The sequence below is a fragment of the Aspergillus sydowii genome, assembly GCF_001890705.1.
Source record: "Aspergillus sydowii CBS 593.65 unplaced genomic scaffold ASPSYscaffold_13, whole genome shotgun sequence".
NCBI lineage: Eukaryota > Fungi > Ascomycota > Eurotiomycetes > Eurotiales > Aspergillaceae > Aspergillus > Aspergillus sydowii.
Window position 1 is genome coordinate 372,216 of NW_024467871.1, and position 24,999 is coordinate 397,214.

At 49.6% G+C, this 24,999-nt stretch overlaps 13 protein-coding genes across 13 annotated transcripts; 8 read left to right on the top strand and 5 right to left on the bottom strand.

Moving 5' to 3' along the window:
• Positions 1 to 853: 853 nt before the first annotated feature.
• On the bottom strand, positions 854 to 2,271 carry ASPSYDRAFT_135900 (arrestin C-terminal domain-containing protein; the record flags this gene model as incomplete). The annotated part of the gene is made up of 5 exons (XM_040840735.1): positions 854 to 1,101; positions 1,161 to 1,607; positions 1,677 to 1,974; positions 2,034 to 2,174; positions 2,237 to 2,271. The coding sequence occupies 5 exons, from the start codon at positions 2,269 to 2,271 to the stop codon at positions 871 to 873; spliced, it is 1,152 nt and encodes a 383-aa protein (XP_040698376.1). The 3' UTR covers positions 854 to 870.
• A 644-nt stretch (positions 2,272 to 2,915) lies between these two features.
• ASPSYDRAFT_81563 (amidohydrolase) lies at positions 2,916 to 4,622 on the bottom strand. The gene has a single exon (XM_040851096.1). It carries the CDS (start codon positions 4,566 to 4,568, stop codon positions 2,958 to 2,960), a length of 1,611 nt encoding a protein of 536 aa, XP_040698377.1. The 5' UTR covers positions 4,569 to 4,622; the 3' UTR covers positions 2,916 to 2,957.
• Positions 4,623 to 5,108: 486 nt separating this feature from the next.
• Positions 5,109 to 6,970, top strand: ASPSYDRAFT_1161208 (uncharacterized protein; the record flags this gene model as incomplete). The annotated part of the gene is made up of 6 exons (XM_040840090.1): positions 5,109 to 5,166; positions 5,228 to 5,289; positions 5,347 to 5,417; positions 5,467 to 5,894; positions 5,918 to 6,648; positions 6,714 to 6,970. The coding sequence occupies 6 exons, from the start codon at positions 5,109 to 5,111 to the stop codon at positions 6,948 to 6,950; spliced, it is 1,587 nt and encodes a 528-aa protein (XP_040698378.1). The 3' UTR covers positions 6,951 to 6,970.
• Positions 6,971 to 7,262: 292 nt separating this feature from the next.
• ASPSYDRAFT_469194 (Zn(II)2Cys6 transcription factor) lies at positions 7,263 to 9,141 on the bottom strand. The gene is made up of 3 exons (XM_040847340.1): positions 8,908 to 9,141; positions 8,246 to 8,856; positions 7,263 to 8,186 (listed from the first exon to the last, which is right to left on the bottom strand). Exons 1-3 carry the CDS (start codon positions 9,029 to 9,031, stop codon positions 7,314 to 7,316), a joined length of 1,608 nt encoding a protein of 535 aa, XP_040698379.1. The 5' UTR covers positions 9,032 to 9,141; the 3' UTR covers positions 7,263 to 7,313.
• On the bottom strand, positions 9,047 to 10,396 carry ASPSYDRAFT_49694 (agmatine deiminase family protein). Its single transcript, XM_040847891.1, has one exon. The coding sequence runs from the start codon at positions 10,390 to 10,392 to the stop codon at positions 9,253 to 9,255; it is 1,140 nt and encodes a 379-aa protein (XP_040698380.1). The 5' UTR covers positions 10,393 to 10,396; the 3' UTR covers positions 9,047 to 9,252.
• A 243-nt stretch (positions 10,397 to 10,639) lies between these two features.
• On the top strand, positions 10,640 to 11,531 carry ASPSYDRAFT_49695 (uncharacterized protein). The gene has a single exon (XM_040847892.1). It carries the CDS (start codon positions 10,960 to 10,962, stop codon positions 11,254 to 11,256), a length of 297 nt encoding a protein of 98 aa, XP_040698381.1. The 5' UTR covers positions 10,640 to 10,959; the 3' UTR covers positions 11,257 to 11,531.
• Positions 11,532 to 12,043: 512 nt separating this feature from the next.
• On the top strand, positions 12,044 to 13,093 carry ASPSYDRAFT_210148 (uncharacterized protein). Its single transcript, XM_040843976.1, has 2 exons — positions 12,044 to 12,347; positions 12,426 to 13,093. Exons 1-2 carry the CDS (start codon positions 12,137 to 12,139, stop codon positions 12,926 to 12,928), a joined length of 714 nt encoding a protein of 237 aa, XP_040698382.1. The 5' UTR covers positions 12,044 to 12,136; the 3' UTR covers positions 12,929 to 13,093.
• A 585-nt stretch (positions 13,094 to 13,678) lies between these two features.
• On the top strand, positions 13,679 to 14,693 carry ASPSYDRAFT_469217 (chitin binding peritrophin-A domain-containing protein). The gene is made up of 2 exons (XM_040847341.1): positions 13,679 to 13,735; positions 13,787 to 14,693. Exon 2 carries the CDS (start codon positions 13,794 to 13,796, stop codon positions 14,481 to 14,483), a length of 690 nt encoding a protein of 229 aa, XP_040698383.1. The 5' UTR covers positions 13,679 to 13,735; positions 13,787 to 13,793; the 3' UTR covers positions 14,484 to 14,693.
• Positions 14,694 to 15,618: 925 nt separating this feature from the next.
• ASPSYDRAFT_160529 (Zn(II)2Cys6 transcription factor) lies at positions 15,619 to 17,154 on the top strand (the record flags this gene model as incomplete). Its single annotated transcript, XM_040842919.1, has 2 exons — positions 15,619 to 15,675; positions 15,754 to 17,154. 2 exons carry the CDS (start codon positions 15,619 to 15,621, stop codon positions 17,152 to 17,154), a joined length of 1,458 nt encoding a protein of 485 aa, XP_040698384.1.
• Positions 17,155 to 17,646: 492 nt separating this feature from the next.
• Positions 17,647 to 19,225, top strand: ASPSYDRAFT_35271 (acyltransferase domain-containing protein; the record flags this gene model as incomplete). The annotated part of the gene is made up of 2 exons (XM_040845320.1): positions 17,647 to 18,148; positions 18,201 to 19,225. The coding sequence occupies 2 exons, from the start codon at positions 17,647 to 17,649 to the stop codon at positions 19,223 to 19,225; spliced, it is 1,527 nt and encodes a 508-aa protein (XP_040698385.1).
• Positions 19,226 to 19,235: 10 nt separating this feature from the next.
• On the bottom strand, positions 19,236 to 20,157 carry ASPSYDRAFT_49700 (GNAT family N-acetyltransferase). Its single transcript, XM_040847893.1, has one exon. The coding sequence runs from the start codon at positions 19,924 to 19,926 to the stop codon at positions 19,486 to 19,488; it is 441 nt and encodes a 146-aa protein (XP_040698386.1). The 5' UTR covers positions 19,927 to 20,157; the 3' UTR covers positions 19,236 to 19,485.
• A 1,503-nt stretch (positions 20,158 to 21,660) lies between these two features.
• ASPSYDRAFT_49701 (uncharacterized protein) lies at positions 21,661 to 22,684 on the top strand (the record flags this gene model as incomplete). Its single annotated transcript, XM_040847894.1, has 4 exons — positions 21,661 to 21,910; positions 21,971 to 22,282; positions 22,354 to 22,431; positions 22,492 to 22,684. Coding segments are annotated over 4 exons (788 nt in total), but the record flags the coding sequence as incomplete, so codon positions are not given.
• Positions 22,685 to 23,139: 455 nt separating this feature from the next.
• Positions 23,140 to 23,815, top strand: ASPSYDRAFT_125238 (uncharacterized protein; the record flags this gene model as incomplete). Its single annotated transcript, XM_040840451.1, has 2 exons — positions 23,140 to 23,608; positions 23,688 to 23,815. Coding segments are annotated over 2 exons (597 nt in total), but the record flags the coding sequence as incomplete, so codon positions are not given.
• Positions 23,816 to 24,999: the final 1,184 nt, after the last annotated feature.

Below are 24,999 nucleotides of genomic sequence, written 5' to 3' on the forward strand. Positions count from 1 at the left end.
AAAGTTATAGATATCTTCATCCACGATACCATACTGATCTTTAACCTTCTGCAACTCGTCGAAAAAAGCACTAATAACCTTCGGATCTTTACATAGTACTCTTTGGTGATTGATCTTTCTAGTAAATCTGCTTTTGATCTCCGGGTGACGCTTGGTAAACTCTGTTACCCAGTTCTTTCCTACTGGCTTTGGGGGGGCGACAGAATCAGCACCTAGGATAATATTGGCCATCTCTCGTACTTAAAAGTGCCTTGGGGCAGCGCCATATATATCAAGTGATACTATTTATACTATTAATGCATCTTCTTGTCTTACAGATAGCCTACTCTTGTGGTTGCGGAGTTCTGGTTGAGATTGAAGTCCCTTTAGTNGATCACGTAGGGTTTGAGGAGGTAGATTATAAATCAAAGCAGCTTGGCGAGGATTTGAAATTTTTTGGTTTTTTAAATCATTTAAGGCGCATTGAAGTCTGCCCTCTTGCTCAATCAATTCTTGCTTCGTTTTACGCGCTTTTCGTGGCATGGTGGGTAGTTGAAGTTGGTGGGTGGTTGACGCGTTTGATTTTTTGGAGTTGCACGAACCGACCGGGATGCACGAACCGACCGGGAATTACGTTATCTGTTCATAAAAGGATTAGTCAGGTTAATGCACATCGTTGGGCGTTATAAGATGACTTTTGCAGGCCTAGGGGTTTATAAACTCCATCCTTAGTGGCCCTGCTTTTATTCTGGTTCTAAAAAGGAATAAACATCCTACGGCAGATCTGCTGCTTGCCAACAAAAGCTTGCTGTGTGCGTANAGAGTGTATCTAACAAACACCAATATCAACATTAAACTATCAAATGTATATTCGGTTCGTATTACATCGTGTCATAAAACAGCTTCACTAGACTGATCCCCCGAATACCCCGGACACAGAGTGATACTCGGTACCTGGTCATCCGCCTCCACCTCCGTCGGGTCCAAAATCATCAGATCCAGCTGATGTTCCCCGTATACCGGAGGAGAGTTGTTGTTTTCCTCGTTGCGCCCAGAACACGCGCTGGCCTTGTCTTTGCCTGTTGGTCTCATGTAAATATGGAGGGGTATGGCTTCCGCCAGCTAAGTATCTGTTAGTACTGACGAATCTCACTGTGTGAAAGACGGAAACTAGGGCATACCATCTTTACACATTCTCCAGATCCATCTATACACTCAATTGTGACAAGAAGAACATGACTGATCTTGATCTTCCGGCTTGAGAAGCTCTGCGAACAAGCCCCTGGCTCACTCGGCAATCGAACCGGCATGCTTATTTGCTGCACATCTGCATCCTTCTCAGAGGATATCGCGCCATCAACGACGGAGAAATCATGCTTCTCCTCGAAGATGACATGCCTTTCGTTAGATGTTATGAAATACGTGCTATATTGCACAGATTCGGCGGCCGTGGCGGGAAGGGAAAGCTCGTGCTTCTCGATAACGCGCACAGTTATACTGGTCACTGCTAAGCTCTTTGAAAGTGGCACAAACCAGCAGTCCACTGGGAATGTACCGCCGTGCGGGATGAGTGTTTCGGGGATCGAGAAGTGGTATGCGAGGTCTTGGTTGGAGTGTCCAGCAACAGCCTGTACATGATAGCGTTAGATCATCCACTTCAACTTAAAACATAGAATAGAGGGGAATTGGAAACGCACCTTCGGCATTCCACGCCCAATATCGAGCTTGGGGTATCTATATATGCTCACAGGCTGCGACACAACAAGGTCCCGCCACATCCAGCGCTGGACCGTAACAACGACGCGATAGGTATAGTATTCGTGTTTCGGGCCGACGAGAGTGTCAAAGCGCAGACCCGCTAGTGGAATCTCGAATTGGAACTCGTAGTTGCCAGCGGGCATTGTGAACGCGTTACGCGTCTTCGAGAATGCTAGGGTTTGGCTGCGCTCCAAGGTGATGTCCTCACGGTCCTGGATGAAGACACCATACCGGGGGCTGCAATTGAGATTAGTCAGTGGTTGTTGTCTCTGTACCGTATACCGCATGGTACGTACGTCTTCATTTTGCCAATTAGTTGTACTTTGATACCTTTAAATGGGGCGGCCCGGGCGAGAGAGAGGTAGAACTGCCCTGTCAGGCATTCCGACGGCTGATTCTGCTGGCGGATTGGGAGGTAAATGCATGGTCTAGAAAGTCTAACCCACAGGATTAGTTTGATTGACCATGTCAAATAGAAAGGTGTACAATGTTGACATACTGCAGGTCGTAGCTTGCAATCTCCTTGCCGAGCATGGTAGCAATACGGGAGAACGCCTGCTTTCAACGGAATTATTGAGAAGAAAAAAGAGTTCGCTGAACTGAATTAATGAGAGAAAGAAGAACAGAAGGAAAGAAATTATCGACACGTCGATGGCAAGTTCTGCTCTCCATATTTTATACTGGCGCGTCCACATTGTTCATGGGGGTTGGCATACGTTCCCGAAGTAGTAATCGTGCCGCCGGCTTCCTAAACGGATTTTGCCGCCGGACCCTGCTGGGGTGACTACCCAATCGGGGCAACCTCGCCGCCAGCATATCTGGGGTTTGTTCTTCTTGATTGTCCGTACTTCAATCGTCTGAGGGCTCTATCGAAAATCTATGGAAGAACCTCGGAAGCCAGGACTGTCTCCAATTCTGTAAATAAGGGCACTACCCGCCTCAGCGAATTCTCAATCCTTGCAAGGCTGTCAAACGGTGGTGGCAATTCTTGGGTATCATGATTGCTTTCTTTCCTACATTTGAACTATAGAGTCCCGCCTCCGGAGAGCCGTAAATGGTCTAGACATAATGCGGCATGCCGAGTCCCCGGCTTACCGGTGATTCCATGGGGTATAGTTGCTCCTCATGAGCACTCAAAGCGATTGGCGATTAACGCCCATTTTCCATCTTTACAATGACTCATTTTTTATTTTCTATGGTACCTGAAGGGCGGAAACAGGCTAAACCTTTGGATCAGCTACATCGTAAACTTTCTTCCCTTTATACCACGTCTGAGCAACCTTTGCCTCGAGAAGCCTGTCCGCAGCCCACTGCATATCCACCACCAAAAAGTCCGCGCTCAACCCTGCTTTCAATGAGCCAGTCCACGAATCGGCAAAACGCGCATACGCTGCGCCTGTGGTGGCAGCAGCTGTAGCCTCAGCCAAGCCAATCCCGAAATGAGGATTCACAGTAGCAGTGGACTCGGGTTCAAGGGCCGAGCGTCTGGTAGTGGCGTTGTACAGATTTGGGAACGGAAAGTGTCGGGCAGTAGGAGCATCAGTCCCAATCGCAAGAGGCGCTCCTCCTTCTAAGAACTCCTTATACGCAAACGCGCGTTTACACCGATCCTGGCCGACCAGGTCCGGCCATGCCTTGAAGAGCGCTGGGTCCGAGTGAACGGGTTGCACAGACGCAGTAATGCCTAGCTGTCCGAGGCGCTTCGCATCTTCAGAGGAGGTCAATTCAAGATGCTCGATTCTGTGCCGGCGGCCGGGGGTGCCGACTTCAGATAGAACATTAATGGCCTGGTTAATGGCTTTATCTCCAATGGCGTGAATGGCGCATTGCAGGCCTGCGGCATCAGCTCGCTGGACCACCTCCTTCAACATCTCGGCCGGCCAGATTGGGTCCTCTGGTTTTGATTTGCCGGTGTAGGGCTGGAATAGAGCAGCAGTGCAGCCATCAACAACACCGTCGCAGATGAGCTTAATCCCAGCAATGCAGAAGGCAGGGTCGTTGAAGGCTTTCTTGAGCGCTCTGGCTCGATCAACATGCTTGAAATTGGCCTGCTGATTATTCGAAAACGGAACAAGCCAGTGCGCTGCAATATGAAAAGGAAAGGGCTTTTCCTTGCGGTACTGGTCAAGAAGGTCCCATGTATCCTCGTCCATGGCCATGTCCACGACCCCGGTATAGCCAGCCGCTGTGTATGAAGCGACCGCTATATCCAGAGCGCTGATGTTATCTTGTGTAGAGTAGGTGCTTTCCAGATGTGGCCAAGCGAGGTTCATCAAAGCAGACTCATCCAACAGACCAGACGCTCTCCCGTTTTCATCTCGATGGATAGTACCGCCAGGTAGGTCAGGAGCAGAATGAGCTTTCATCTCGTCGAGAGCAGCAGAATTGCACCACATGGAATGGAGATCGAATGAGTCGATAAAAATTGGACGAGGGTCAAGGTCGTCCAGCATACTGGCTAGGGCGATGCCTTTGGTGGAAGACTGGATCCAACCCCGGCAAAGGATGCGAGGGACAGATGGATTTGCCTTTGCGTATGCCGAAATTCTATCCCGGATATGGTCAAGTGAGGTGCATTCAATAAGGTTCACTTTTCGTAGGGAATGGCCGTATTGCAGGATGTGTACATGGGCGTCGATGAACCCGGGAAGTACAATGCGGTCCTCCAAGTCAACGACTGTCGCATTACCGGGGATGATGGAGTCGTCAAGGGATCCGATATATGAGATCCGGTCATTCTCAACTATCATTCCACTGGCAAATTCATTTCCATCCCCAGATGGGGACCGAGATGGTGCAAAAATGCGGCCGTTTCTGAAGACAGACGTCATGGTCACGATATGGAGTTATTCCTGACCAAAGTGCAGGACAGCGGCTGCCTCACGGGTATTTATTAAATCACGAGCCTTAAGCGAGCTCAAGCAAAATTACAGGTCTCCTGAAGTTTCCCTTTATAGAATTTCAATATAATGGAAGGACTGGGGTTAGAGACGGAAGAAGACGGAGGACGCCGTCCAGCTGGAGTGGAGACGGCGTCCTGTTCGTACTTGGTAGGGTAAGTAACTGGCAAGTAACCTGGTATCCACTACTATGTACGTTACTTTACTTCCCCGCATTACCGTCAATCCATGATAAGCTTGTCATGAATCTTGTGTATTCTGGGGACTGCCTACACCTTCCCTTTGCAGTATAGATGCATTCCAGTCTCGTCGTCTAGCTGGACGGTGAATGGCCATAGATAGCTGGTTGGACAACGACGGCTTGTCGACCTCAGCAATATAAAAACATTCAACTATTCTCAAGCACATTTCCATGACTATAATCCAACTCTATCTTCTATCTACCATATCCTGGAGTCTTCAAGTACACTGATGTCGTCTACCCAAGATCTCGATCCTGCCTGGCCACCGGGAACTGTTCGGCTCGAGGGTGAGTTTCCTTGAACCATGCCAGAGTATCTCCAACATTGACTGACCAGAAGTTGCACAAGACCTCTCACAATCTGAGGTCATCCTAGAGCCGAGACCTAGCAAAGACCCAAATGACCCCTTGGTCGGTGTTCCACGCCCGCCATACGAACGGCAATATTGACAATACTTCATAAACTAGAACTGGCCACAATGGAGGAAACATCTGAACTTTGCACTTGTTTCATACTACGTGGTAATGGTTATGGCACTGTAAGTACCACACCGTGCGCGTTGCTTGGTCAAACGCTTAATTCCTTAGGATTAATGTTGCGACTGTGACCTGGGGCCCTCTGAATCTTGAACTCGGCTTCAGCTTCGCCCTGCTTAACGACAGCTATGCAGCCGGCTGTGGCGCGTTGGCAATCGGCGGTGTTATCCTGATACCATTCGCCCTGAAATTCGGCAGNCGGCCAGTCTACGTCTTGAGCACGGCAATCCAGTGCGGAATCAGCGTCTGGTCAGCCCGCATGCAAAACGTGGCAGATCTTATGCTGGTTAATATTCTAAGCTGCATCGTGGGTGCGCTGGCCGAGGTGATGGTGCAAATGACAGTTGCCGATGTTTATTTTGTCCACCAGCGAGGCCTGATGAACACCATTTATTACTGGTTCATGACTGTCGGTACCACCCTTGCCCCCCTAGCTGGTGGATATATCACTCTTTCCCAAGGCTGGCGCTGGGTGTGGTGTGGATGGCTATTTTGTTTGGAGCTGGGCTTGTAGCCTTTGTCTTCCTTTACGAAGAAACAATGTTCACTGCTTCCCTTATAGACGGCGTTCCAGTCATGAATGAGACAGCACCAGAACAAGATTCTTCGAAAAAGGAGTCCGGCCCCCCATTTCCCCAAGATATCAACGCCGCCAAAGACGGGACAGCGCCATACGAACCCGTCCAGATCGACTACTCCATTCCGAAGAAGAAGTACTGGCGGAAACTGGCTCTGTGGGCCAACTCGCCAGTATCATTCAATCAGCTCGCTAAACACACCTACCAGCCATTCCTCATCATGTTCAGCATCCCAGCTGTCTTCTACATGGCACTTGAGTACGGAATCATGACCGCTTGCACGACAGTCCCCGTAACGACCCTCTCATCCGTCATGACACTGCCGCCCTATAATTTCGGCTCCGCCCAAATCGGGCTCATGGGAGTCCCGCCATTCATAGGCACCTGCTTATCAGCCATTACCTGCGGTCCACTTAGCGACATGATTGTCCTCTATCTCGCAAAGCGAAACGGAGGCATCTTTGAGCCGGAAATGCGGCTTTGGCTTTGCTTGGTGTTTGTGCCGTTCGTCCCTGCGGGGCTCTTCATGTTTGGCATTGGCCTCGATCGTGGCTCGCACTGGCTTTTACCGGCTTTTGGGCTGGGGGTTAGTGCGTTTGGGATTGTGCCGGCTAGTAGTGCCGCACTTACGTATCTGACGGATGCGTATACAGATGTACGTCTCCCCTATCAGCTGTGCTAGTGCTTGAGTACATGGTATAACTTACGCGTATACTACAGATTATTGCCGACTCGATCGTCGCCCTGACATTCACCCGGAACATCATATCGACTATGTTTGTCTTTGCCCTCCAGCCTTGGGTTGACCGCGTCGGCCTGAATTGGTTTTACGTTACGTTTGGCCTGATAACTATGCTGGTCATGATGGGGAACCTGTTTTTTATTTACTTTGGGAAAATGTTTCGGGTTAAGATGGCGGGGAGATATAGTCGGTTTGCACAGCAAGTGTCTATCTAACGCTAGTTTAGGAATATTACTGGGTAGTGATGAAGTTTTACCGGTTGATACGAAAGACCGTCAAGCTCAACTCGGTTACGTTGGCGTAAATGAAGAGTTATCGTATATGATTCAGATCATCTCTGATATACCAAAAAGTTGGGGTGGAGAGGTATCTGACCAATGGCGTCACTTTGCACCATTCTTTCCTAATCGAGTAGAAGAGTTGGAAGGCAGAGGCGAAGTATATTATCTAGGTTTACAACTCCACACCCTCGTTTAATTTGGTTTCCTGGGCTATAGAAAGAAGTCTGTATTGATAGAAAACAATTACGCAATAAGTCTTTGTGTTAAAAGGGAAATTCTCGGGAACTCAGTTTATTGTCATTGCGTCGATGTCCTACTATCATTTCCCAGTATATCCGCTAATCTGGCCATCGTCCCGCTTCTCGTTTGCTGCCAAAACGCATTGACCTGGGACAAAAGACACTTCCGGTCTTGCTCGCATGAGACAAACTTGGCTAGAACGTAGATTGGCCATCCGTAATATTCCGCGTAGTAGTCCTTTGTCGGTTCGAGCTGGCTTACAAGCTGAACGCCTTCTTGGACTAGCTCTGGGATACTCAATGCAGAGGCATAGTATTCCGGAGAGGTTACATTCCCTAACATATCGGAAAGCAGAATCTCGGCTGCGGTGATGTATAACAGTGGGCCGATCAAGAATGGATTGGTACTGTCATTTTTATAGGCTGAGGATGGGCCAGTTTCGGGTTGGATTGATAAAGAACCTGGGCACCGATAGATGGCCGTCGAGTAAAGACGACGGTATAATGGGAGTTGGTCTTGCATTCTGCTGAGAGTTTGGCCGTGTTGCAGACGAGGATTAGAGCCCAAGTCGGACAGTTTATGTTCTCGATGCATCAAAGAAAGCTCACGGATGAGTACAAAAAGTTTTGGGTCAACACCCAGTACTGGCGAATCCGGGTTGTGATCAGTTCCTTGACTGAACATATGTTCGAGTCGACTCTCCGCAAGCTGCATGGTCCCGTCCAGGCTCGACTGTTGATCCGAGAGAGGCTGGAAGGGAACGCTCGTTGCCGCGTGGAATATGAATCCCTCTAAAACCACGCGACGTAAAGCAGCTCCAGCGGTGGATACTGGACAATCCAGTGTCCCCCATACAGACTCGGATTGTATCAACTGAGCGAGCCCAGATAGATGGGCGCCAACTCCACTGGATGGCCAAGGTTTGGCTCTCTATTACTCGCTTAGATTAGCAGTGTACGGTTTGCGATACGGGACAGCATAGAACGTACCTCAAATATACAAAGTATGAGGACCGTACGAATAATCCCTTCTCTATTCATATTGGCCTCATCAGTCCCAAGAGCCTTCCGCAGACCGGTAATGGCGCGGATATAATGCTTCCTGGATAACCGCGAGAATTGTTCCGTGGCGTTGACATTGGTACCGTCGACCGGATATTCAGCCGCACAGCAAGCCAGGAGAGCATGCATGTAGAATGGCGTATACATCGCCATACTCATTGACTCCTGGTGGTATAATTCGATCAGCGATTCATAAGCCAGAGGCCGAATCAGCTGGCGGAGCCATTTTGTTCGTAGTAAGTCAAAAATTGGACCACTTGCTGTGGGGATTACCCCAGCATAGAATGGCAGTGCGGTGGGCTCTGGATATAACGGTGGAGCTGGTAGCTCTGTGTCAAGGGGTTCGTCCAGGCTGATGGTCTCTGCCGAAGGCGATGCAGCTACGCTGTTACCTGGTGGCACCTGCAGGGGGAGGACGGATGGGACATCATCAGAGGTCGGGGTTGACCTCCGCGAAGGCCATATACATTCCAGCCATCTGCGAGAGCAATTCCCGCATGTGTCTGCCTGCTCATCGCACTTCTTCCTCCGTTTGCGACCTGTAATGTATTAGCGTCTCGTTTACGACGGGGTGGGTAGTAGCCTAATACATGTCAAACAACCCGTTTTAGTCCTGAGGTGCGCTGGCGGCCGACGGGGTCGACGATATGACTTAGGAGCTGAGGGCATTACCCCAGAAACTACAGAGCAGTGTCCAAGTACAACTTTTCTCATTGGGATTGTCTTGCGGGGGATTTAATTTGAGATATTGGTTGGACGCTTTTCCGGTTAAGGAAGGTCTATCCTGGGCGATTTGACTTGTCCAACCACAATAACATCGCTCCACAATAGCTCTATCTAACTTATCTACAATGCAGTAACTTGTATAGCTCAGTATGGTTCTCTATCTGGCCAATGGTGTCACTTTGCGCCGTTTTAACCTATTCAGTAATTTGCTAATCCTCCAAGGCGAAAACACCCTGCGTGGAGCAATGGAGAACGCCACCAGCCAGCGGGACCGCCTGCACCAGAACCGGCCGTATCGTACGCTCTGGGCATAGAGACTGCAAGGTTTCCACAGCCTCCTTGTCGCGTGTCACATCTCCAAACTGCGGAACGATCAGACCTCCATTGACGAAGTAAAAGTTAACATAGTTGGTCGCAGGCTCATCATAAGTAAGGGACCCGAGTGCTTTGGGATCAGGCTCGTCGATGGTGTGCACCTCAAAGCGACGACCCTTCGCGTCGACAGACTGACTTAAAATATCCCTAATCTCTTCATAGATCTCAATCCATGGCTTCGGCGCCGATGGGTGTGGGCGCGAAAGAACCAGAACACCTGGCCGCACAAAGTTGACCTCCGCGTCGGCATGAACATCTGTGACATCCAGGCCCTTCCGACCGGGGAACCAGATGATCTTCTCGACTCCTAGGAGGCGTTTGAGCTCCGCTTCAATGTCCTCGCGCGACAGGCCCCGGTTGCGGTTTTCGTTGATGATGCTGCTTTCCGTAGCCAACAGGGTTCCCTCGCCATCGACAACCAGGGCCCCTCCCTCCAGGCAAATCTTCGACTCGACAAGTGTTACAGGAGATGGAGAATTATCTGCGGCAACGACATGTTTTGCAAAATCCGAGTTCTCTTGCAGCTCTGCTGAAGTCATTTCCGGCCAGTCGCGTCCGTCCGCAGCTTGATGGGCGTCCGCAACTTCGTCCTTCCTCCCCCATTCACAAAAGTGAAAATTGATAGCAAATCGGCGGTTTCGGTCTGACTCCTCCACCCCGCGCACATAAACAGGTCCGGTATCGCGGACCCAGAGGTGGTTCGTCGGCAGTGGAATGACTGAGACATTGGACATGTTGCCTGGCGCGCCGGTAAGGGACTGGCGGACCAATGTCTCTGCATGGGTGACATCTTCAGGGCGAGCGTAGAGGCGAACTGGCTCAAAAGCAGAGATCGCACCAGCAAGAGCCGCGATCTCAGTGCAGGCGAGCTTGTAGTATTCCCTCGCGATTGATTGTTTCGACGGGAATCCAAGGATGGTTGCAATGTGGCGGGAGAATCCCGCAGGGTAGAAGTATCGACCAGCGCTGGCCATGTCGGGCTGGAATTTTGAAGTGTTATTCAGAAGACAAAATGAATGTATTGTTGTCTTAATTATAGCAGGCGATGAATGCCATTTTATATCAGTCAATGCAACGTTGAACGCCCCACCAGCGCGTGACGCCATTGGCTGCGTAGATCTCCGGCTGGACCTGCTGTTTTGGGCACCGAATAGTATACGTATACTGTACTATATCTATACCGCTCAGCACTTCAACTGAAGACTGAAACTGAGTGTGATAATTTCTGTGGTTCCTCAGCCTGACTTCACAGTTGTAAACCCCTCATGTGAAGGAGGATCCCTTGTTCTGTACTATTAAGCAATACCATTTATGAACAGCCCTGTTCTCTCTCAGACTCGACTTATGAATATTCTTTATTATCTGATGTCCCTACGTGAGGCCTTGAGAATGACACAAATCTAGTGTGTGAGCTGAACATAAATACCGGCCAAACACCCCTGCATCTCCGCCATCCAGAGACCTCCCAGACACGCCTCAGAACCGCGACAACCAGCATCAAAAAGAGCATAATTCCAGTCCATTTCCAAAACACCTACAAGATGGGCAAATTCATTGACACTTTTCTCGCCATGGGCTTCTCCTTCTGCCTATGGACGCTCCCCGTCATGAACGTCATCTTTCCCTATTTCTATTCCTATTGCAATGAAGATGACATGATGAAATTGCAGATGTTCAACGTCGCCGCCAGCTTCGTCGTCCTGGCTTCCTATATGTGGGAAAGGGAAGAAAGAGAAATTGTGGGTTGCGAGTGTCTTAATGACACCTGTAACGGACCTCGGTTCCCTGATCAGGCGGCTATCAATCGGCAATTCTCTCGCGAGATGGGCAGAAAGTGATTCAGATCTGCGCAGTTGAACTTGTCTTCGACTGTCCGGTATACATTAATGTCGATGGGAGACACGTACAAAAGTGCCTCGACCAGCCAAGCTGCAATATGCCTTTCATCTTTCGATTGTGCACCTGTCTCTGTGTTCGTTGGGGGTGACGGTCTCAAATACAATATCATTTCAAATATAATCCGATTTCCCACTCATCCATTGGCTCTAGTAATTATGGATGGTATTTCTTGCCTCAGGCCTAACAGAAAACCCTTACTCAATACGAAGATCTGACTTACAACATCCAGTTCCAGAATAGCAGACCTATCCCGTAGATTATGATGAACCCCAACCCAGTAGCGAGAAAACCAGGGTACACTTTACTATCAGGGGTGGCCGGTAAGGAAGTAGCACCTTGTTATAGTGCCCTTAGTTACTGCAAAGTACATTAATCCTGCCGCTCTTTGTATTCCCATAGGGAGCCTCTGTTATCCGTACCAGTCATAGAACTATCGCCCCTTTTCTTGGCTTGTAATAATATCAACCCAAATTATGTGCTGTTTGGTTCCTCCGCCATTACCCGCAAACTGTTGTACGTCATAGACAACGAGGCAACAGACTACATCTAAGGGCCCCTCCACTCACGAACGACATTATAGAAGACAATACCTTACTAGTTTGGCCCAACTCGGATAAAAGGCTGTCGCGTGATTTCATCCCAGGGTGTGGACATCATCATTACGATGCCGGAACGTATATAAAAGCCCAACCCCGGGTCACGGATTCTGCTCGGAACCTTTCGGCCGATCGATTCGCAACCCCCCATGGCCGATTAAAATACTTCAAGATTTCAGATATTATATGGGATAATAGATATCCAAGTCACCTTTTTGTCAAAATGGCCCCGAACGAGCACAAAACGACCTACAACGTTCCCGCCCAAGACCCTGAGCGGGTCCACGGCACTTACATCAACGGCACCACCGATGAGATACTAGCAAGACAGTGCATCACTGAGCTCTGTAAGGGCTGGCCAGTATACAGAGACTTCTCGGAATGGCATAATTTCCGCAGCCTTTTCACTAGAGGCGCCGCGTATGTCTGGACTAGTAAGTAACAGCCAGCCAGCTAAATATCGGCTGGACAACTGGATCTTCTGCGTTGGGTATCGACTAATTTAAAACAAGCCTGGACTGGCCCGCTTCCAATTGATGAATTCATCTCCGCGTCCATCCAGGGCCGCGCGCACGGTGACTTCATCTCGCACAGGGAAACCGGCACTCTCGCCAACGTCAACCTCAGCAAGGGCCGGGGAATCGGGAAGATGAAGGCGACGATCACGCAGAGGTGTATTATCCAGGATATCCCCGTTGATATTGACTGTGACTGTCGGTTTATCTTCTTCTGTAAGCTCGAGGACGGCAATTGGAAGGCGCAGTATGTCAGGCTATTCTACGAGAAGGACAAGGTTGTGCCTGTGGATGGAAAGACTGTTCCGGAGTTTTCGAAGGATGTGCTGGCAAAGCATACGCCTGGATATCAGCATTTGGCTGCTGCACAGCATGCGCTGGGGCATAAGATCTTGGAGGGCTTGCCCGATGCTTGCAATGACGGGTTCTTTAAGATGTATGATGCGATGGCGGACTGGCTTGAGGGTAAGGATGTTGATTTGTTTTGGGACAAGAAATAGTTACGCGTCAAAGTAACGCATCAGCATACTGCTTCAGGTCTTGGTGAACCCTAGCTGGTATTTGGTTTTCGATCTGCATAATGTAAGAATGTCGACGAGGTCTATTGCAATTGATTCTCTTCCATATACAACTCACTGCTACGCTAGACGGTACAGATAGATGCCTGATCAATGATATACAGTTAGTAGATCTCTTTCTGCTGTCGCAATTGGAAAATGTGGTCCTTGCAGGGCCCGGAATGTCGAGTACCGCGGGGATATTTTTTCCGACAATATTGGAGAGACCTCTGTCTACATGATCTTCGGACATCTTTGGGGTCTCAATGTGACCATCCCACTACAAAATGCAATATTCCTACCCTGGTGGCAGCACAGGTGGTCATAGCTAAGGGCAGGGAACGTCCGATGCACAGAGGAAGAAAGCATCTCTGCCCGTCCAAACCCGGAGGTAAGGGTCCAGGGGCAAGTATGTCAAGAGTGGACACCTCATTTAGCTTTAGGTTTAAGTTTTGACAATTGACAGCACAGTCGACGTCCTCAGTCCTCCGTTGTGTGAGGGTGAAACCGAAGAATTACGGCTCGCTATGTATCCCTTCATTCATTGTCCCAACGTAGCCCGACTCTCTGGATATTCTCGCACGGACGAGGAGCAATAAACAGTATAAACTTATAAATAGCCATTGTCTTCCCTTAGAGAACATGTATCATCAACAACTTCATTCGACTAATTCCGCCTGTCCCTTCGCAACAGCCGACTTCGTGCTTCTTAATAATATAGGTGTGTATCTTGCACGTACATATTACTTGGTAAGATATACACACCATACCTGGTTTCCATGCCTGCTAACTAGTAATCAGTATCATCATGCATTTCACCAGCCATGTTCTAACGGTGCTCGCCACCTCCCTTCTAGTAGCGACAGCAAACGCTGCACCCAAGTGCCATGTCGGCACCGCCTGGCCTGACCCCAGCAACTGCCACAAGTTCTTCGAATGTTCATCCGGTGGTATCCCAGTGCACAAGAGCTGCGGTCCCGGAACGGCCTACAGCCCTAAGCTGAAGATCTGCGACTACGAGCAGAGAGTTCCTTCGTGCCACCGCTCCGGTAAGCCTGACTGGAAGCCGCATTGGTCCACGGACGACGATGACAAGGGCAAGGGCAAGGGCAAGGGCAAAGACCAGTGGTCCAAGAATGAATTTGAGAAGGAGAAACGTCAAGACTTGCACAGCGGATGGTACCGTGGTGATGATCACAAGCACAGACACCCAGACCCTCGCCCGCACCACTGGTGGAACGAGCATTTCGAAGACCATCGTGCGCGCCCTGAGTGGCCCGTCGGTGGCTATGAAAACGCCGAGGACAACAGCGAGCAGTCCAACGAGGAGACCAACGGGGATGCCAACGAGGAGGTCAACGAGGAGGTCAACGAGGAGACCAAGAAGCGGCGCCGTGAGTGGCCTGTCGGTGGCTATGACAACGCCGAGGACAACAGCGAGCAGTCCAACGAGCAGAACGAGGAGAACAACGAGGAGAACAACGAAGACTCTCAGTAATTCCTGTTCAAGGCGAGGATTCTTGTCCTTTTATTAGGGCCCAGCTCACCGGCTTTCTTTAATACGGACCTAAGTTTGTCAGAATGCTGAACTTGTGGAGGACCAGTGATGGCATGGCGGTCCTGGCTTGGGTTCAATTCCTTTCTTATGTTTCAATCTTTATATTTCTTTTAATGTCTAATAGGATTTGTCTTTTTGTGTGTAATTACCACTGGTACATTGGTTTTAATCTGATATAATTTCTATTGATCTGGTTGTTTTCGCTCTCGGCCTAAGAAGTCCCAAGGATTTATCTTTAACAACATCTTGCTTAAGTCCGGAAATATTCCGGATAACCTGCTATCATGTACAATTTTACAAAGTCTTCATTCAAATCCCAGTCACTCGCCCACCGACTAGAAAGTAGCGAGGTTACGGGTTGGGTATAGTCGGTGTCCCCTCCAGGGTGTCCCGTTCCGATACTTAAGAATTGGCGCAAAGATTACGAGTTTCTCCTTATGCCTGATGTTTATATGGACCCCAGAAGATGGCTTACGGTAGATCTGCATCGCTGTAACCTACAATTGTGGCTTATCCCGCCTAATTACATGGTCTAGAATAAGTTGATATATATATCCACTATACATTCCCCACTACATACTTTTTATAAGGCCGGGCGATGGGGACAGCAGTGGTGCAACAATCGAAGCTATCACCTGGGAACAGAACAAGGGTGGGATATACATCTCGGAGGAAATGACCAAGATGACAGTAGTGACTATATCTAGAAGCTTTCCAGAGTGTGACTACGAGGTGCTTCCAGTGTATAATCCCGAGGAACTATTGTAGCTTGCGAGCTGTCAATGGAACTGAATTGCGTACCTAGTCCGTGACTGGGGATGCTACCATTGTTGATATCTGACACGCTAGCCACCGCATATTTTTCTCTTTTCTAAGCTCTCTGCTCACCTACAGCTTTATGTATTTTACCTGCTAATGGCGTTGTCTGGTCTCTATGTAACTAACGATAACTAGTTAATTAACGATGCATTAGTGGATTAGTAAGACGTTCAGACGTATTCAGGCATCAACCGAGAGACCACACCGTGATCCCCATTCCTCTTCCTCTTCCAATCGCTGCACCCTCGCGAAGATCATGGTCGGCGTGCCACGCAGCAAGGGCTGTCAGACGTGTCTGCAGCGACGCGTCAAGGTCGGAATCTCCGGTCTTTCTCTGCCATTGGCGTGGTTATAACTTATCGGACTCTAATGGAGGCCAGGGCCGGTGTAGTGCGACCTGACCCACCCCGAATGCCTGCAGTGCTCGAGGAGGTTAACAAAATGCCCGGGGTACGAGAAGCGATGGAAGTTCCAGGTGCAGACGTTGGATTCTGTCAAGCCCAAGTCCCAGACGTCTCGTGTTGATGGGCAACGCCATTCGATCCCGGTCGCAACTGCTGTTGTGCGGCCAAACAATGGCTCCATCGATGAACGCGTCCAGCCCAATTTGGTGGTGCGCGCTTTGGATGTACAGGGAAAGGAGCTATTCTGCAGCTTTCTCTTCGCCAACTTTCCTGCCCAATTCGCATCGTGCGGAGGCAGAGTAGACGTCAACTGGGTACAGTATGCACGCCAGCCAGTCCTTGACGTCCCCAAGGCACTCACTTGGGCTTTTCGCTCGATCGCAACCCTCCATACAGGCGGGTGTTATCACGACAGCGAAATGATTACCAGTAGTAGACACATGTACAGCCGGTCGTTGAGGTATCTCTCGGATTTGATATCCCACCCTCGTTATGCCCGCGGCGCCGAAACTCTTGCGACCGCCATACTTCTGAATATCTACGAAATGCACGACGGTGTTACCTCGCTATCCTGGTTATCTCATGCTCGTGGCCTGTCGAGCCTCATCTCGCTTCGTGGTCCTGATGCCCATCGCACCGGTATTAGTCTGACCTTGCTAAGGTCCTGTCGTGCCCTCCTTGTCGCCGAGGCATTCCTTAGCGGCAGGAGCTGTTTCCTTGAAAGGTTAGAATGGCAAGCATTTCTAACAAAGATGGTGGAAGATGAGGCCAAGAGCACGGACGGAAGTCAGCTGGGAATTCTCGTCGACAGTGCCTTTACTGAAGTCAGCCGTTGCCCCGGCTTTCTTGTGGAAACAAGGGAAGTCAAAGAGGACTCCCATGATTCCTTTCCCTCACGCAAGATCTCACCCTCGGCGCTAATACAACGCATGGTCCGGAGCAGGGACACGCTTTACGCTATCCAGGCCCAACTAGAAGTCGGCCTATGTCGGCAGCAATCGCCGAATCCTGTTGCACCATGGGAGGCATTCGTTGGCCCAATTTCCCTGGATTCGGCTGGCGCGTTCGCACAATCCGTGCTGAACGCAATCAGTTTATCCATCGCCCTTCTCAATCATCTTCTAGACCTAGTCCGGTTACACTTGGATGAAGGAGTACGTGACGACTCTGCATCGTCCTCTTCAGCCCCGGCAACCCCTCAGCCATTCGCCGTCAACCCGTGGTCTGACTTGGGCTCGCATCCTGGCTCCTGGCAACTCCAGTTCAACCCTAGTCGTCCGTTGGGTTCGTTTTATACTACGAGAGAGACGCCGGGCTGGATGGATAGAATGCTCATGTCCATGGGTCTCTTTGGTATTAGACCACGAGAGCAGTCCAAGTACCAATAGGTTATTCCATATTCGAAGACTCGACTGGATGTTTAACATAATCACTTGGTATACCTTACGCTCGACTGCGAATTCAAGCGTCACGCGGACCACGGCATCACGACTCTGGGTGAAACTGGCAACACCACTTGTTCCAATCATTGTCAGAATAACCCGGTGGCTGCTGTACCAATTCGGATTGCAGCCCCATATCACATTCTGCAAGCTCAAGTGCTTGGGGTAAAGGCACTGCGGACCGCCACGCAGCGGGATATCAGTCGCCAAACTGCGCATTGCAGTATCTTTGGGGACAATTTAGGGGATAAGATCTGCGTTTAACTAGCAGGTGATATTTTCGCCGTTTATTGCTAAGCCTCGGAACATTATTATGCGACCCCGCTATGTCGGTGATTTAAACTCATGTCACGGAGTATTCTAGTTGTAAGTTTCAGGATGTTGTATATCCTGCAGTATGATCGTTTTCTGCCTCTAAAGGCCTGTACTTGCAAGACTATGGCTGTCAGTTCGAGCAATCTCATCCCTGGAATTAGTCATCTAAACCGTCGCGCATCCAAATCCCAGGCTGATCATGTAGGCAAGTCCAGTCGACCGCCCGTCGCCCGGCGCCGACTATTCCTACTGTCTGCTTCCGATGAGTCGTCTCTCGACAAGTTTATTGAACAAGTAAGGTCATTCCTCCAAGATCGCGGAGACGATGCGAGCGACGAGTGGATTTGCAACCTCGCCTTTACCCTCAACGAGCAGCATAAACTGCGTACGTACCAGGCAATGATCGTTGCCGAATCGATTAGAACCCTGAGGAATGCCTTATCCCCCAGGCCTCAGATATGCAAGACGTCTACCAAACCGACTATTGGTTTCATATTCACCGGACAGGGGGCACACTGGGCTGGAATGGGCACAGAGCTCCTAAGCACCTACCCAGTGTTCCGTCATTCGATGGAGCAGATGAATGACTATATCGGTCAACTTGGCGCTCCTTACGATGTTATAGGTACCATAACACCGGACTGACTTGATCTAAACCAACCACTAATTGCGCATAGAGATGTTGAACATGGATGACAATTCAACCCTGGGCCATGCACTGTTCAGTCAGCCTATCTGCACCGCTTTGCAGATTGCTCTTGTCGACCTGCTCGCGTCATGGGGGATATACCCCGATGGGGTGGCTGGTCATTCCAGTGGAGAAATTGCAGCCGCTTACGCCGCGGGGATGCTCAGTATGCAAGATGCCATTGCAATTGCTTATTTCCGTGGGGTATGTGCAAGTTCACTCTCTACAAAAGGGAGAAGGGGATCCATGATGGCGGTAGGCATATCGGCGTCTGACGTTGGTCCGTATCTCGCAGCTTTACGGACAGGAAGGGCGAATGTCGCCTGCATCAACAGTCCCATTAGCATTAGTGTTTCCGGTGACTACGCGGCGATCGAGGAACTTGAGACGGTCCTTCAGGACAAAGAAGTATTTACTCGGCGGCTGGATGTGGATGTGGCATACCATTCTCACCATATGGATCCGATTGCCAATGAATACTTGAAATTGATGGCTGAAATAAAGGCAATCAAGCCCTCCAAACGGCCAACTGAACTGACCCAATTTTTCTCGTCCGTCACTGGGACCGAGGTCTCCGCTACGGAGTTGGATCCTCACTACTGGGTTCGAAACCTAGTGCAACCGGTAAAACTAGTCGACGCGGTGCAGTCTCTTTGCTTCGAGACGAACCCTAATGGGCTCTCGGATGGAAACCCGAATGAACCAGCGCGATTCCCTACTCCGAAAAAGGTTGCAGTCACCAACCTGGTCGAGATAGGACCTCATGCAGCACTTGCCGGTCCCATCAAACAAACACTGAAGGCAGACCCCAGACTCAACAAGGCGAATATAGCCTATGATAGTGTTTTGATCAGAGGCTTGGATGCAGCATCTACCGCACTCACGGTTGCTGCATCTTTGGCAACCAATGGATGCGCCGTCAACCTCCAGGCGATAAATGATCCGGAATCTTTGTATAGACTACAGGTACTTGCTGATCTTCCGCTGTGTAACTGGTATTTCATGCGAGTGTAGACAACCGCCCACCTTCTTGCTGTGTTAGGTTGACGCTCCTATCACCATCGCTCCTTCCTTGCGAGACAATAAACTCGTTCCTTCTGTTTCAAGTCTTCCCAGTAGCCGCAGGAGCTACCTTCTCTGCCGCATTCGCTCCTTCCTTACGATGAGGTTCGCCACTTAGGGCTTCTTTCTGTTCTATGTATAGCCTGCAGGCACCAAACCTGAGCAAATGTCTATTAAATGTTGTACTCGTAACCTACATCGTGGCTAGAATACTAGGGGCCCTTCCTACTTGTACACATAACAGCAATATTCGCCCCCTGGTACTCCGCGAACTCATAGACCTCGAACCCAGCTTTGCTAAGCACCTTGTAACTCCCAATATTCTCACGCTGCGTTGCGGCAAATAACCTCTCCTCCTCATTTCGAATTCGAATCCCATTTCCATTTCCACCGGTATTTCCATCTTCTCCAAAAGCAAGCCTGGGTAACCCCCACCACGCCTCAACAACCCCTTTCACAGCCTCCGTCATATACCCCTTCCCCCAAAAGTCCGGATGCAGTGCATACCCCACAGAGGGGGCAGGATAGAGTGAGTTGATCCCAACCGAGCCGATGATAGTATCCGGGGAGGTCCTGTGTACGATGGCGAAGAAGAAATGCCGGCTATTTGTGGCGCCGCTGCCGTCTGGTGTGCTGAATATTTTAGCTTTCATCCAGCATTTTGTTTCTGAGATGGTGGCGTCTGGGGTTTTGAATCGGCTGGATTTGTTGTCAGTCTGGGTTGATATCTTTGTTTAATTTTGTTTTGGGATTGGAATTGGTATTGGGTTTGGGATTGAAATTAGAGAGAGCGTACAGCCAGGTCGTGACATCTGGTCTTGAGCGGAAGAGGAAGAGCTTTGCTGCGTCGGAGTTAAGGGCTGTCTCGGAGTCTAAATTGAATGGGTGTAGGATGAGGTTCTCTGTGGAAATTGGTTGGAGGTGTGCTGGGTTGGGAAGGATAACAGAGACAGGCTGGGTTGGATACACGGGGGCGTCCGGAGGGTAGTCGCTGTTGGGGTTTAGTTCGCCGGCCATTGTGGTTGTGATGGTGGTGATTGTTGTAAAGAGGTTGTATTATTAGACAGGATGTAGAAGGCTTTTAAAAGTATTTTGTCTGTCACTCTTGAACCCGTTGGTATGAGTCACATCCATGATACGGACACTCGCTGTATCAAGCTAATATCAACGCTAACCTGGAGGCGAGTTGAACATACCCCGACGACAGGTTACATTGGATAAGAAGTGTGGTCTGCACAGCCCCAAAGGTCAGATATTAGCGTTTCTTCAGCTCAGTCTGCAGTCTCAGTCTCAAACGTTAATATCGACTCATCTTACTATCTAAAAACTAAATAAAGTTGCAGTCTATAATCGTATCCATGCTGTAACTCTCATAATGTGCGACGACTAGACTCGACCGTTTTTTCCATTGTAGGTCCCTGTCCTACATACACATTCACCCTAACTATACCCCCAATTCGAAGTATTATACCGTTCTACGCGGGTCAGCTCAATCCACCCACCAAAAGCAAGAAGACCTACCAAGCCGTTCCGCATAACTACTCGGACTCTCCTCCCCCATAAACCGATAACCGCCATTTCTATACACATGGTAGAAGCTCGTCATCCAATGCCCGTTGTTATCCTCAAACACCTTCACCGTCAGGTGCCGGTTCGGGTCGGAAGAGGTGTGCCAGTCGTTCCAAATCCAGACTTCCTATCTCTTATATCAGTATATTGAAGTGAGATGATAAGGAGTAAAATAAGCACCTTTGTTCCATCATTTCCATCGTATATATACTCCAGAGTTGTCCCCGCGAATGCATGCCGCACTATACTCTCGGCCTCGGCAGGGTCGCGGAAGCTGACGCCTTCTTGGAAATAGATAGGCATTTGCGAGGATCTCCTGCAGTTTGTAGGGGATACAGATTCTGAGAGTCAGCTGGCGATGGCGGGGTATTTATGCCATCTCAGCATTTCTCAGCCTTTGGCGTCGGCTATACAGACTCGATTGGGATGCAGCGTAACTAGTTACTCTGGGCACGGTACTAGGTAAATTACAGTAGGGCAGCAAATTAACTGAGAGTACTATTATTTCCGATTAATCACCCGGCAGTTACTATGAATGTACTCCGCATAAACAAATCTTATTGTGGAGGGACGAAGGGTCAGAATACTTTAACTGCTTTATTAAAACTGTCCTGAACCCCTTACCAGGCCAGTATCTATAACAAATACCCTTGATCATCAACGTTCTTAGGAAACAGTTAGATTCTCCTACAAAACTAAGATAGACCTGTGGATTAGTTAGTGGACCATGGTCCGTTCAGAGTTTGTTTGTAACACTGACCACTTCAACTTCAACTTCACTCTTCAACACTCCCTCATCCAAGCTCAAGGCGCAGCAATCATGACAGAAAAAGAGTTCTTCCACAAGTGGATCGGCAAAGTGATCGAATTTACGGACCCGAATGAACAGTCCGCATGGAAACTGGAGGCCAAGTACAGCGACAAAAATGACCAGTCCACAGCGGAGGCGTATAATCAAGTCGATATCGATCCAGTCGACTACGGCGCGCCCAGTGGAGCGTACGGTACATTCCGCTGCCGCAGGACTGACGAGCCCCATGATGTGGCGGCTATAAGAGTTATTATGCAGTATGAGCCCGTGATAGATATATTGTACGTATAAGCTTAATTAACACTTGCGGAATACAGGATCCCCTATGCCGGCTCCGAGTACGCCGTCTACGCCGAGCGCACACGGCAAGCCACGGATGTTCTTACAGGCATTGCCAGCTCCGAGATTAAGATGCTTCAGGCTCTCCGTCAGAATCAGGTTGAGGCAACGCCGGCTATAAGGGCGTTCGAGGCCCTGCAGCAGGCAGACGACGGACTAGTGCCCCGCGGCTTTCTCTACTATATTCTCATGGACCACGCGACCGGCATCCAGTTGAAGCACGAGACATTCTGGTCGTTTGATTTCGACGATCGTGACAGGATCCGCCAGGCATTCCGTGTGGCGTGGCTGTATGTGCTTCTTCGTCCTTTTCATGGTTAAGGTGAGAAACACGAATTAACTAACGACCTGGGACTTGTAGGGAATGTCTAGGGGCTGGTGTTTATTCCACTCAAGATGATCCATCACACTTGTTCTGGGATTCGAGGTCATCAAAGATGTAGGTACATGTTATATCCCGGGTATGAAGCCGCCTGCTAATTACGTTTCTGGGGATTAGCTTGATTGCCGGCTTCAGACGCTCCCAGCCAGCGGAACCAGGCAACAAGTGGACAGACATCGAATGGCTCATTTGGGGCCTTGCTAAATGTCCACGAACATACCAGGAGGCGCTGGAGAATCCTACCAAAGACGACTGGACTTTGTAGTTGTATGCAGTGGAGGACATGGCTGGCGAACAGATTACACCGGGGAGACTAGCTAGTTACTAAAGAATCAATAATTCTTCTGCGAATTGCCGATACGCGGACATGTAAAATGGCTTTGAAGATTGAACCAAAAGGCCCTGGCCATGTAGTCTGCGGGCAAATAGATCGATATATCACCAGCACCCCGGAGGGGGCGAGTGGCTTTCCCCAAAACCAATTCCCTCATACTGAAGTAGTAAATGCCTTTGGGTGTAATCCTCATAGACGGTATGAGGTCTGCAGTATATACAATGGTAGCTGTTTGGAAAATTCTGGCCATTTGTGTTTCTTCATATGTGTTACTGTGTCACTGTCAGTACTCTGTCAGTTTGTGCAGATATAGTGGTTCCCTGTGCGAGGAAAAGACACAATTAATTCGAAACACTTGACCTACCAAACCTCAAAAATTCCAGAGCATCTATCAGACACCGACCATGGCTCCACCCCATGCCCAGAGACCACGGGAAATTGTGCAGCAGGCACTGCCACCCCTGGATCGAGGCGCTGCCACGACTAGGAGCGCCGCATGGGGAGAAAATACGTTTAAAGGCAAACTACAACACTGGGATACGTTTGAAGCCGATGTAAGGGCACGCTACGATGCGATTCATTGGACCAACCACGTAATTTCACACACATCCGGACAGCCTCCCAGGCTAACTAGTACGGAGACCGAGCAGGTCGCGGCTGGGGATGAGATTGGGGTCCAGGCACGCCTAATGGCAAATATAGGCCATCCAATGGGTGCGGTATGTCGTGCTGGCGCAATCAATCTCAAGTTCGGAGCGTATATGGCCACTGTGGACCGACTTACTGGTAGTCGAAAGCCTGATATTGCAATAATGACAAGGGCCGGGCTCGGGCGTGCGTTTGGGGAAATCAAAACGCCCTGGGTCCTGGAGCACAAGCTCAGTATCAGGGTGATTCGTGGTGGCACAGCTCTACGCCAGGCTGTTGGTATGGTTGTGAATTCCCACTATGATTGGCCAACTTACTAACTTGCATATAGCCCACGCCGCGCGCTACATGAAGACAGCGGGTTTATGCTACGGATTCGTATCCACATATGACGAGACCATTTTCCTGAAGCAGGAGGTATTGAACGGAGAATGGACGCTGCTTTACAGCAACGCCATTGATGGGGGCAACAAATCGAGCGCCAGTGGCGGCAAACCTCGTGTCGCAGTCAGGGAGTGCTTCTGGCATTTCCTAAACCTGATCAATGAGGGTCACGGAGCCAACAATACGGTGCCATGGGCATCCTGGGTCGCGCAGTCTTAGGCTGGTCCAGCATCGACTTGAAAACTTGCATACGTCTTGCTTACCGTTTAGCCGATCACACGGTGCAGCGCTGTTATAAGATGGATACAAATATCCAGTCACTCCAATCTTGTGCGAAGAAAGGTAAACGGAAGCTGTCTACAGCAAAGCAGTTGAAGTACTCCAATCTAAACTTTTATATCAAGGAAAGCGATAATAATGGAGATTCCCCTAATATTAGCTAGAGCATATGTAGCCTACTTCTTTGAATCCCGTGCAGCCACTTGTCCTCACAACGACAATTCTGCGCAATTGTCCTGCTTTCTCCATGACTGAAGGGCAAGAAAAGATCCTCCAGTGGCCGCCTTTCACAGACACCCAGCTTCTCCCTCAACCCCCGCTGTCTGCAACTTTTTTACTCGTCCATTCAACGCCTGATGGCCCCGGACATTCCACGTACTTCGTCGGAAAGCTGGATCGGCCTCCTTACCACCTCCGCGCTTGAGAGAATCTTGGACTTCTATTGCAGTCGCTAGATATTCAATTGGAATACCGTTTTACCACTCTAGCTGATCCCACCGGTTGGGATTTATGTGGCAAATGCGACGGGCCTGGGCTGAGCATGTGGATGCCCTTGGTGGTCATAGCGACGGCATCACCGGTAAGTAAATAATACCAAACCTTCAACCCTTGTGGTTCAAGGCAGCGGACAATCAAATGGCTCGACGAGGAGTTATCGCGCACGCCAGTGAGAGTTGGCTCTCACGTTTCCAGGGTGTTTCCATGGCGCTGCGGTGTGATTCCGGTCGGTATCAGAGTAACAAGTATCGTTAATTAGGGGGTTTATTACATTCATCAGCTAAAGGAGTCATCATTTGTTTAGTTCGATTACGCTAACGAGACGGCAGTGCAGTGTCAAGGAGAGGATGATATAAGGCGTACCCGGCCATGTTGACATGCTGCGGTTTTGGTAGTATTAAAAACTACACGATTATTATGTTCACGTTATAACTCTTATGACGTCTAATGACAACTATTCTTGACCGAGGAAGCCAAAGCCA

Bases quoted from the DNA above. Each gene is read 5' to 3' on its own strand.
- ASPSYDRAFT_81563 (XM_040851096.1), bottom strand. From the start codon at position 4,568: ATGACGTCTGTCTTCAGAAACGGCCGCATTTTTGCACCATCTCGGTCC.
- ASPSYDRAFT_469194 (XM_040847340.1), bottom strand. From the start codon at position 9,031: ATGAGAAAAGTTGTACTTGGACACTGCTCTGTAGTTTCTGGGGTAATG. The intron at 8,857-8,907 runs GTATTAGGCTAC...AATACATTACAG, and splicing joins TAAAACGGGTTGTTTGACAT to GTCGCAAACGGAGGAAGAAG. The intron at 8,187-8,245 runs GTACGTTCTATG...AGCGAGTAATAG, and splicing joins TCATACTTTGTATATTTGAG to AGAGCCAAACCTTGGCCATC.
- ASPSYDRAFT_49694 (XM_040847891.1), bottom strand. From the start codon at position 10,392: ATGGCCAGCGCTGGTCGATACTTCTACCCTGCGGGATTCTCCCGCCAC.
- ASPSYDRAFT_49695 (XM_040847892.1), top strand. From the start codon at position 10,960: ATGGGCAAATTCATTGACACTTTTCTCGCCATGGGCTTCTCCTTCTGC.
- ASPSYDRAFT_210148 (XM_040843976.1), top strand. From the start codon at position 12,137: ATGGCCCCGAACGAGCACAAAACGACCTACAACGTTCCCGCCCAAGAC. The intron at 12,348-12,425 runs GTAAGTAACAGC...ATTTAAAACAAG, and splicing joins CGCCGCGTATGTCTGGACTA to CCTGGACTGGCCCGCTTCCA.
- ASPSYDRAFT_469217 (XM_040847341.1), top strand. From the start codon at position 13,794: ATGCATTTCACCAGCCATGTTCTAACGGTGCTCGCCACCTCCCTTCTA.
- ASPSYDRAFT_49700 (XM_040847893.1), bottom strand. From the start codon at position 19,926: ATGAAAGCTAAAATATTCAGCACACCAGACGGCAGCGGCGCCACAAAT.